Raw genomic sequence first — 11158 nt, forward strand, 5'->3', positions numbered from 1 at the left:
TAACGAACCAAAAAAAAGACAAATCTTGTCAAGACAACGAGAAGTATACATCAATGAAAAAAAAAATTTAACACCCAACTTAAAAATTTATATAGTTTTGACAGTATCATGACAAGTTAAAATAACCTAATTAAAAAATTTGTAGACAGAGAGTGCTGATTTCGCCGGTCTTTGTAAATCTGATAGCATGAGCTGGCATCTTGACCTGCACCCATTAACAAATAAATGTTATACTAATATTGGCTCTGTCATCAACAACCTAAGAGTTAAAATAAAGAAAAAAGAATACTGGTGTCATCCACCTAATTTCAAATATGATAATGATATCCACTTTCGCCTTCTACTAAGATAGAAATTATATATAATTATTAGATTAGAAACATCTCATATATATTAATTCCAACTCTTTCATCTACACCTTGAATAAAGAAATTCTTCATTTTATCGAATGTCTTTGATACATCCTTATATTTCTTTTTACTTTATATTATATTTATGAAATCATTATCTTCATCTCATATCTTTTTCCGCTCATAACTTAAAATATCAAACCTACCATACAACTGAAATAATAAAAAACTCCATCAATGAGGTCTCATTTCAAACAAATTGGAATGGCAGTTTTCAAACAAATTGGAATGGCAGATGTATTCTATTATTGAGGTCTCATTTCAAACAAATTGGAATGGCAGTTTTCAAACAAATTGGAATGGCAGATGTATTCTATTATTGGTGGGCCTCAGAGGAATTTTAACATTTCAGCATTGGGCCTCCTATGCAGCCAAGTCGTCATGCTATCATTTAAGAAAGCTCTTCCTGCAGTCTGCGTTATGGAAGAGGAGCTGCACTCCACTGCCTACACTGCCATTGATAACCAGTTGGTGGCATTGAGATTCTTCACAAAAGATGGGCAAGATCTAGAAGATAATAGTACTGCTCATTGAGATTTACCCAAAAAGAAAAAAGAAAAAGAAATGAAGATAAAAAAGAGAAAATTGGGATTCTTCATTTTTATAATTGGTACAAATTAATAAAATATAATTTCATGGCTCACGAAAGCGAAACAAAACCACAGATGCTTTTTTGCATGTTAACAATCTAGAACACCTAAGCAAAGATATATCATAAACAAATTTTGGCTTTATCAGGACTCTTAACAGCCTTCAGATCTGAACCCATCTTTCTCTTATGTTTGTCATCAACACAACCATGGAAATTACATGGCTAAGCACATCTCTATGTCTTCTCTTTCTCTCGTTTGCTTTCAATATCTTCCTCCAAAGAAGAAGAATACATCCCCACCTCCCACCAAGCCCGCCTGCTATTCCGATTCTTGGTCACCTCCATCTCCTCCTTAAACCACCAATTCATCGGCAATTACAAAGTCTTTCTAAAAAATATGGTCCTATCTTCTCCCTTCGCTTCGGATCCAGTCCTGTTGTTATCATATCCTCTCCGTCCACTGTTGAAGAATGTTTCACTAAGAACGACATCATTTTTGCCAACCGGCCTCGCTGGCTGATCGGCAAGTACATAGGCTACAACTACACCACTATTGCTTCAGCATCATATGGCGAACACTGGCGCAATCTCCGCCGCCTCAGCGCACTGGAAATCTTCTCCTCAAATCGCCTCAACATGTTTCTAGGCACTCGCAGGGATGAAATCAAGATTTTACTACACCGATTGTCTCAGAATTCAAGGGACAATTTTGCAAGGGTAGAGTTGAGACCAATGTTTACAGAGCTAACATGTAATATTATAATGAGAATGGTTACAGGAAAGAGGTACTATGGGGAAGATGTGGATAGTGAGGAAGCCAAGCGTTTTCAGAAAATAATGAGAGGGATTTTTGAACTGGCTGGGGCATCAAATCCAGGAGATTTTTTGCCTTTACTACGGTGGGTTGATTTTGGGGGTTATGAGAAGAAGTTGGTGAAGCTCAATAGAGAGAAAGACGTGATCTTCCAAGGTCTTATTGACGAGCATCGAAGTCCTGACCAGGGTCTAGTGAATAAAAACAGCATGATCGATCATCTGCTTTCACTGCAAAAATCAGAACCAGAATATTACACAGACGAAATCATAAAAGGGCTTGCACTGGTGAGTGAACTTCTGTGTTTTGTTTTTTTTTTTTTTGTTTTTTGTTTTTGAGTGTTTATACTAGTGTTGGTGTGACATGTGTGGTTTAATTTTTCTCAAATCTATAAATATTGAATGGCACAGATCTTAACTTTTGCTGGTACTGACACTACTGCGACGACAATAGAATGGGCTATGTCTCTTCTACTCAATCATCCTGATGTTCTGAAGAAAGCTAGAGCAGAATTGGACACTCATGTTGGAAAAGATCGTTTGATGGAAGAATCAGACTTCCCCAAATTACAATATCTTCGAAGTATCATTTCTGAGACGTTAAGATTGTTTCCGGCTACCCCACTCTTGATACCACATATTTCTTCAGACAATTGCCAAATTGGAGGATATGATATCCCAAGAGGCACAATATTATTGGTCAATGCTTGGGCCATTCACAGAGACCCTAAGTCGTGGAAAGATGCTACAAGTTTCAAGCCAGAGAGGTTCGAAAATGGGGAAAGTGAGGCATACAAGCTATTGCCATTTGGCTTCGGAAGAAGGGCTTGCCCTGGTGCTGGCCTGGCTAATCGAGTGATAGGTTTGACTTTGGGGTTATTGATTCAGTGTTATGAGTGGGAGAGAGTTAGTGAGAAGGAAGTTGACATGGCTGAAGGGAAAGGAGTCACCATGCCCAAATTAGAGCCATTGGAAGCCATGTGTAAAGCTCGTGCTATTATCAGAAAGGTATTATAAAACAACGAAGAGACATCTGGTTGATGTTAGCATTATTGTCATATATTTGTGTCGATACATTTTATCAGTGTGCTCATCGTATGTATTTGTTATGTTATTTTAGCTAGCCTAGTCTAAAAATAAAAGATTATGATTATGTAAGCTTTTTTTGTAATTTTTTTCTAATCTAAATGAGCAACTTTGTTATATAGTTTTCATGCCAAAAATATTAAACATTCATCATATACAATAACCTGAATTGAATAATTATAGATATTTCATCAATTATTCCCATTACCAACTATTTTTAAAAAATATGTTAAAGCTTGCAATCCTTGCAGTCCTTGCTTCTCGAAAGGCAGTTAAATTGCCTACAATTATTCCATGTTACTCATTGCCTACAATTATACCATGTTACTCATCCTTAGCACATTATGGTGACCCGATAGGGCAATCTCCCCCACCTTGGCTTTCTTGAAATGTTCCCTTCAAATTGTCTAAACATGCTTTTGGGTTTCAAGATGCAATGGCTTTTTCCCAAAAAGCTTTTGGAAGTGTCTTGGCCTTTAACACGTTTCTTGTCATCTATACTACGGTCATGTTCTTCTTTTTGCTTATACCCTTTCATTGAGATGTATAGTTAATTGTTAATTATTATAAAATTCATTGACGGTAAATCCTCCTCCTATAATTATCAAATTCTAACATATTAATATTGCAATTATTTTGTCTTTCAATAAGAATTTTGAAATCTTTAAGCTTGCTAAAAACCTTATATTTTTCTATTAACAAATAAATCCAAGTTTTTCTTATAAAATCATTTATAAAGGTCAATATATATTTGTTATAATTAAGAGATTTTATCTCATCAAATCATATACATATGCACCAAATCTAAAGGTTTAGTTCTTTTGGATATTCTAATTGAAAAATATTTCCTATGTCGTTTCCTAAGGAGACATTTGTTAGAAAAATTAGGTTAATCCAACTTATGGTAATCACTTTAGAGGGGGGTGAATAGAGTGATGGTCTCTTTTTGCAAATTTAAACTATGTGAATGTTAGAGACAAATATACGTAAGTATTTAATAAAACGATATAAAGACAATTGCATATAAAGTAAAAGAGTAGGGAAGAGAGAATGCAAACACAAGATTTTATAGTGGTTTGGTGCAACCTGACCTACATCCACTCTCCTCTAACTTCAATCCCAAGCTTGAGGTTCCACTAGTTCAAGGCTTCCAAATCAAGCTTTCAAGCAATACAATTGGATTATGGTTCCAATCCACCATTTTGGACTTTTGGCTCCAAGTACCCTTTACAATCCTCAAGAGATACCCCACTCGTGAACAACCTCTCAAGTGCTACCCCACACTTGAGAATCTTCATCTCAAAGATATACAAATAATTGATCTTACAAAATCCTAGTACAAAAATTTTAAGTTCAAATGATACAAGAAATCTGGGATTGAATGGTGCACTAATGATATGCAAATTTTAGAACAATGGTGCACTCAAAACACTCTTCCAAGGCTCAAATATATTCAAGAAAGGTTTGGGAAGGTTGAGTTTTTTAACAATGAAGATTTGGAGCCTTTTTATAGAAGAAAACGACCAAACTAGTTGTTAGGGGTTCGATTGGTCGAGCTAGGGGTCAACCGGTTCACTAGCCGTTGGATCATTTAATGCTTTGGCAGTTACCGTTGCTTCAACCGGACCTCGATCGGAGGTCGACCGGGAAGGAAAGACTACTGGAAGAGAGAGATTTTTTTTAGCACTCCTCGATCGGGTAAAGGGAACCGATTGACCGGTACCCTAGCCGGTTGAGTTGGTTGGCCTAGTGCCTTGACCGGTTCAACGTTTTGGCCTAGAAAACCAATTTTTTCAATTTAAAACCTTTTAAACAAGTTAGAAAAACATTTGATACAAGGTTTTAGTTGAAAACATGAAATCATCAAATTTTAAAATATTTAAAACAAAATAACTCTTGGATGATTTTGGTGTATAAGTAAAGAATGTAATGCATGAAAATCCTAGTGCACCAACAATATTACAAAGAGATCTTATGACGCTTGGGTCTTAAAAAAAACTTCTCTTTGAGGTGGTTTTCTTCTTCATGATTTCTCTTTGGCTTGATTTGTCTTTGTGATTGCCATTTTGGAAATCGTTTTACCTAATCACACTTGAAATATAATTATTAGTTCTAAACCTTGTTTTGTTATCATCAAAATTGAGATTAACCAAACCTTGGTCTCACAACATTCTTCATAAACATGATATGGATCATCAATTAGTGATAATCCTATTACCATATTCATATGCACCAAGAACTTTAACCCATGAAACAAAAGGGAAGATGTCAAAGCCAATTGCAATCTTCTACTATTGCCTTCAAATAAAATGAAGTTTTGGTTGGAAAAAGATAGGAAATATCATATTTTGTCTTCTACATATTTGAAATCATCTTCTTATTTTTATCATTAAGAGTACAAACTCCATTAAAAATATTAATGGTATGTTTTTTATTTTATTTTATTAATTGTCCCATGATAAACAAATTCTAAAAAAAATCTAATACAAAAAATAGATCTACTACGGTAACATTAGTGACATATTTAAATGTATTTTAATATTATCTTTACCCATGATTAAGACTTTAAATTTACTTCCAAAATTAACTTTTCATTTAACCGATTCATCAGATTGCAAAAACAATTTTTTCTTATCACACATGTGATTGTTGCGTTTTGTATCAAAGAACCAAACATCTTTATGGTTTATGTTTGATGTTGTTACATTATAGACCAATGTCAAATTCTACTCAACCTCAATGGTGTTTGTCAACTCTATTGTTCATTCTATAATTTCATTCGACATTTTGAATCGTAGTGTCCATACCACTTACATCTAAAACATTATAGGTGTGACTTGTCTTTAGATCCAAGAATGTTGATCATTCCTTTAGAATAATTTTTATTATATCTCCATCTCTATTGTTGGAGTTGTTGTGTCCTCCTCTACATCCATAATCATGACCTTTGCTACTTTATTGATCCTCATGACCTCTTGTAGATGTTTTACTTTTCAAGGCTTACTCCAAACTAGTAGAGTCAATTATTTTATTCATCCATTATTCATGTGACTACATACGCTCATCAACCCTTCAATTGTAAAAGTTAAGATATTTCTTTTTTCTTCATTCGTTACAACAACATATTCAAATTTTGCATGTAAAAATCGTATGTATGACTTTCTCTTATATTTTTTAATCATCAAGCCTTTCACCATTAACCCACATCTAGTTTATAAGTACCCAATCAAAATAATGTGAAATCAATTTAGAGCCATTGATAGGGAGAGACTTGAATTCACATCTTAATGTTCGTAGCGCCATTCACTTGACATGATCATTACTTTAATTTATATAATTTGTGTAGATTAATCTATACCTTTATTTATTTATTTTTATGCTTCTACTTTTGAAATTTTCTTAAGTATATATTCATTTACTGCTTAGAATATTACATAGAGTGCTTTTTGATATTTCTTTTTTGAGAATCTTTCAATAAGTCTTTTTACTCCTTTGACAGTGCCTCAAATTCTTTTGAATCAACCACTTTGTTGTAGTCGTGATCCATTAGACCCTATAAATCTTAAGATCTAAATAAGACACACATTTAATGCACTAGTTACTAAAATTCTTACTTGTGAATTTTAAGAGTTAAGGTTGAATTGATCTATAATTATTTATTGTCATAATATCACTGACCAAATTGTAATTTTCTTGTTATATATTTTGCATATTCTTAAGTATTATGGTACTTATCTTCTCACTTTTCACCCTCCGTAATCTTTTGGCTTTGATATGAACAAGGCTTTTATTCTTATACCACTTGTTGGTAGCTCTACTCTTCTAGCCTTTCATCTTCCTTGATCTTTTATTGTTTGTACATTTTTTTCAACATAATAAACTAATCATATTTACACTATACTTCCAATTTATAATTAAAAAAAAAAGGTTTGAGAGTTGAATAGCTATGTATCCATGTAAACTTTGTTGCAATGTAATTAATAAATAAGAGTTAATATGATTCAAACTATCATTATAACTCAGAGTGAAAAGAAAAAAAGAAGAAGCTTCAAGCCAAGATAATAAGAGAATGAAATTGAGATGAATACCAATATTTGTTATAAGTGAAAAAAAAATAATGATCTAAGAAAGTCTCTTGCTCTTCAAATTGATAAATGGTAGTTTTTTTCATTCATACTTTCATTCGTTCATGTACAGAGTATATATAGAGGGTAATCACCATTCTAAGAATGGGAAAGAATGATACAACGAAAGAATGATATAAGGAAATAACAACTAATATCCTAATATATCAATTTTCCTAATATCTCAATATTCCTAATATCTCAATATTCCTAGTATCTCAATATTCCTAATATCTCAATATTCATAATATCTCAACTTTCCTAATATCTAAACATTCCTAATATCTCAACACTAAATGATATAAGGAAAGAATGATATAAGGAAAGCATTCCTAATATCTCAACACTCCCCCTCAAGTTGGTGCATAGATGTCACACATGCCCAACTTGTCTAAAAATTTTGAGAACACTTAACTTGAGACAGCTTTGGTAAGGATATCGGCCAATTGATCTTCTGATCGAATCTTAGGCAATTCCACAATCTTATCATCCAACTTTTCCTTAATGAAGAATCTATCCACCTCGACATGCTTTGTACGATCATGTTGTACTGGATTATGAGCAATGTCACATGCGGCTTTATTGTCACAAAACAATCGGATTGGTTGCCTAGATAGGTAATCTAAATCCTGTAAGAGGAGTCTTAGCCATAATGCCTCACAAAGTCCTAGAGCCATACCTCTAAATTCAGCTTCTGCACTTGAACGAGCGACGACATTCTGCTTCTTACTTTTCCATGTCACAAGATTACCACCTACAAAGGTAAAGTAACCAGATGTAGATCGCCTATCATCCACTGCACCGGCCCAATCAACATCAGTATATACTTCTATAATCTGATGATCAACATTTTTAGCGAACAAAATTCCCTTCCCAGGAGCATTCTTCAAATACCTCAAAATACGCATGACTGCATTCATATGTTGCTCTCCAGGATTATGCATGTATTGACTCACTACACTCAATGCATAATCAAGATCTGGTCATGTATGAGCTAAGTACATTAATCTCCCCACAAGTCTCTGGTATCTTTCCTTATCGGTTGATACTTGATTAGGCTCAACACACAATTTCAGACCTTCTTCTATTGGTGTATTAACAGGTTGACATCCCGACATTCTAGTCTCCTATAAAAGATCTAAGGCATACTTTCTTTGAGATAGAAAAATTCCTTCACTTGATCGAGAAACTTCAATCCCAAGAAAGTATTTCAGAGGACCTAGATCTTTCATTTCGAATTCTCTAGATAGATAATTTTGCAGAGCTTTTCTTTCTTCAGGATCATTTCCTGTAACTACCATGTCATCCACATATACGATGAGTGCTGTAATCTTACCATGTTGCTTTTTTAGGAATAAAGTGTGATCTGAATTACTTTGACGATAGCCAAAAGCTCTCATTGACTTTGTGAACCTTCCAAACCATGCTCTCGGGGATTGCTTCAACCCATACAATGACTTCTTCAATTTGCACACCTTCTGACACCATGCATCCTGGTGGAAGATCCATATATACTTCTTCAGATAACTCGCCATGCAGAAAGACATTTTTCACATCGAATTGTTGTAATGGCCAATCTAGGTTTGCAGCTAAAGACAATAATACTCGAATTGTGTTGATCTTAGCTACAGGTGCAAATGTCTCTGTGTAGTCAATTCCATAAGTTTGAGTGTACCCTTTTGCTACCAGTCTTGCTTTAAATCATTCAATACTACCATCTGCCTTGTACTTCACAGTATAGATCCAACGACACCCAACTGGCTTCTTTCCTGGTGGACATTCTACGAGTTCCCATGTTTCATTCTTCTGCAATGATTTCATCTCTTCATTCATGGTTGGTTTCCACCTTGGATCAGCTAAGGCTTCCTGCACACTGTTAGGAATAGATACAGTAGATAATTGATTTACAAATGACTTATTTGATTTAGACAAACGATGGGTAGACACATAGTTGCTCATGGGATATTTGACTTTAGTAGACAATTCAGGTTCATATGTGGGTTTAGGAATACCTCTATTATGACGATGTGGTAACCGTTTCATGAATGGATCAGGTTCCAAATTAAGAACACCCTCAACAGACGACGATTGGTTTGGTATTTCAGTGAAGACATCTTCGGACCCAAATTGTTGACCACTCATATCCAACTCACCCACTTCCTGGTTCACTAGTTCAGATTGTCCAGATTCATATTCCTCAGAGATATGATAATCATAATCGAGAGTCTGAATTTCTTTATGATACTCCCCCTGAAGTTTAGACTCAGATGAAAAATACATTGAATCTTCATGAAACACCACATCCATTGTAATATACATTTGTTGAGTTGGAGGATGGTAACATCGATATCCCTTTTTGTGCAATGCATATCCAACAAACACACATTGCAATGCATGGGAAGTTAACTTGGTGCGTTGGTGCTTGTGTAGATGCACAAATGCCACGCAACCAAAAACACGAGGAGGTAGATTTGGGACGGTTGGGGCAACTATGACATTAGTAAGAGCTTGGAGAGGTGTTTGAAAGTTAATTGAGCTAGAAGGTACCCGATTGATCAAGTATGTGACAAATGTGATTGCTTCTCCCCAATAAGATATTAGTGTTTTTGCTGCTATCAAGGAAGCACGAACAACCTCTAACAAGTGTCGATTTTTTCGTTCAGCGACTCCATTTTGCTGGGGTGTATTGGAACAAGTAGTCTGATGAATGATGCCATGTCCTTCCAAATACTTTTGAAGATTAGAACTTTGATATTCTCCACCATTATCACTACGCAGAACCCGAACCTTTGCATTGTACTGAGTTTCAATCATTTTATGAAATTTTTGAAACAACAAGTTCACTTCACCTTTGGTCTTCATCAAGCATAACCATGTCATTCTGGTACAATCATCAATAAAAGTAACAAACCAACGTGAGCCACTCAAAGTTGGGACTTTGGATGGGCCCCAAACATCAGAATGTATAACCATAAAAGGGAACGGACTTTTATTCAAAATTAACGGAAACGAAGCACGATGGCTTTTAGCCAATTCACAAATATCACAACGGAAACCAGAAATATCACTCTTTGCAAACAAACTAGGAAACAATTTTTTTAAATAACCAAAGGAAACATGTCCCAAACGTCGATGCCATAACCAAATTTCAGATTTTTTCTTCTCCCCCTCAGATCCATCTGCCATCAAGGCTTATTGCAATTTATTTGAATCATTTGATTGCAAGTCCAAGTAATAGAGTTTTCCCCGTTTAATACCACAACCAATCGTCTGTCTTGTTTGGATGTCCTTAATCACACAAAATTCAGGCCAAAAAATGACAATACAAGATAAGGCTGTAGTGATTTGAGAAACTGACAAAAGATTGTAATATAAAGATGAAACAACTAAAACAGAATCCAAATTCAAAGTATCAGTAAGAGTTAAGGATCCTTTCCCAATGACTGGGGTTGTGTTACCATTGGCTGTGGAAACAATTTTTTGTGAGGAAGGTCTAAGGGGTGAAACCTGTCTAGAATCAAAAGTCATATGATCTGTAGCACCAGAATCAATTATCCATGCACTATTAATAACAGGTGTAAAAGTATTTAAAAACTTACCACCATGATCAGTAGCGGCTACCAATGCAAAGGCTTTCTTAGTAACATTAGTCTCTGTTTTTATTTCGGCAACAGTTGCAGTCGAGGTTTTCTTGGGATCTTTCTTCCGTTGATCACAATTATTATAATTAATAACAAAGTGTTGATAGCCTAAACATGATCTAAAGGTCCATGGTTCAAACCCTCGGTTTCTTATTGTTTTCCTGGTCATACCAAGAGTCGTTGCTTTGAAATTGTGGGATATCCAGACTGGTGGGACTAGTCTTATTGAAGTGAGTGCATTTGAAGGTTGACTTATCAATATTAGGGTTTGTCTTAGGATGGTTGATCGTTGTCGGACTACCATAGTGACAAAATATCCAAGATTTTAGTTCCATGGCTTTGATACCATCTTCAAATTGATAAATAGTAGTTTTTTTCATTCATACTTTCATTCGTTCATGTACAGAGTATATATAGAGGGTAATCACCATTTTAAGAATGGGAAAGAATGATACAAGGAAAGAATGATATAAGGAAATAACAACTAATATC

At 34.8% G+C, this 11158-nt stretch overlaps 1 protein-coding gene across 1 annotated transcript; it reads left to right on the forward strand.

Annotated features, from left to right (window-relative positions):
- Window positions 1-1019: 1019 nt before the first annotated feature.
- LOC100261095 (cytochrome P450 81Q32) lies at window positions 1020-3018 on the forward strand. Its single transcript, XM_010654455.3, has 2 exons — window positions 1020-2103; window positions 2227-3018. Exons 1-2 carry the CDS (start codon window positions 1189-1191, stop codon window positions 2830-2832), a joined length of 1521 nt encoding a protein of 506 aa, XP_010652757.1. The 5' UTR covers window positions 1020-1188; the 3' UTR covers window positions 2833-3018.
- The last annotated feature ends 8140 nt before the right edge of the window (window positions 3019-11158 follow it).

The sequence above is a fragment of the Vitis vinifera genome, chromosome 7 (assembly GCF_030704535.1).
Source record: "Vitis vinifera cultivar Pinot Noir 40024 chromosome 7, ASM3070453v1".
Classification (NCBI taxonomy): Eukaryota; Viridiplantae; Streptophyta; class Magnoliopsida; order Vitales; family Vitaceae; genus Vitis; species Vitis vinifera.

Coding starts and splice junctions, on each gene's coding strand:
- LOC100261095 (XM_010654455.3), top strand. CDS start 1,189: ATGTTTGTCATCAACACAACCATGGAAATTACATGGCTAAGCACATCT. Junction 2,104..2,226: donor TCATAAAAGGGCTTGCACTG/GTGAGTGAACTT, acceptor TGAATGGCACAG/ATCTTAACTTTTGCTGGTAC.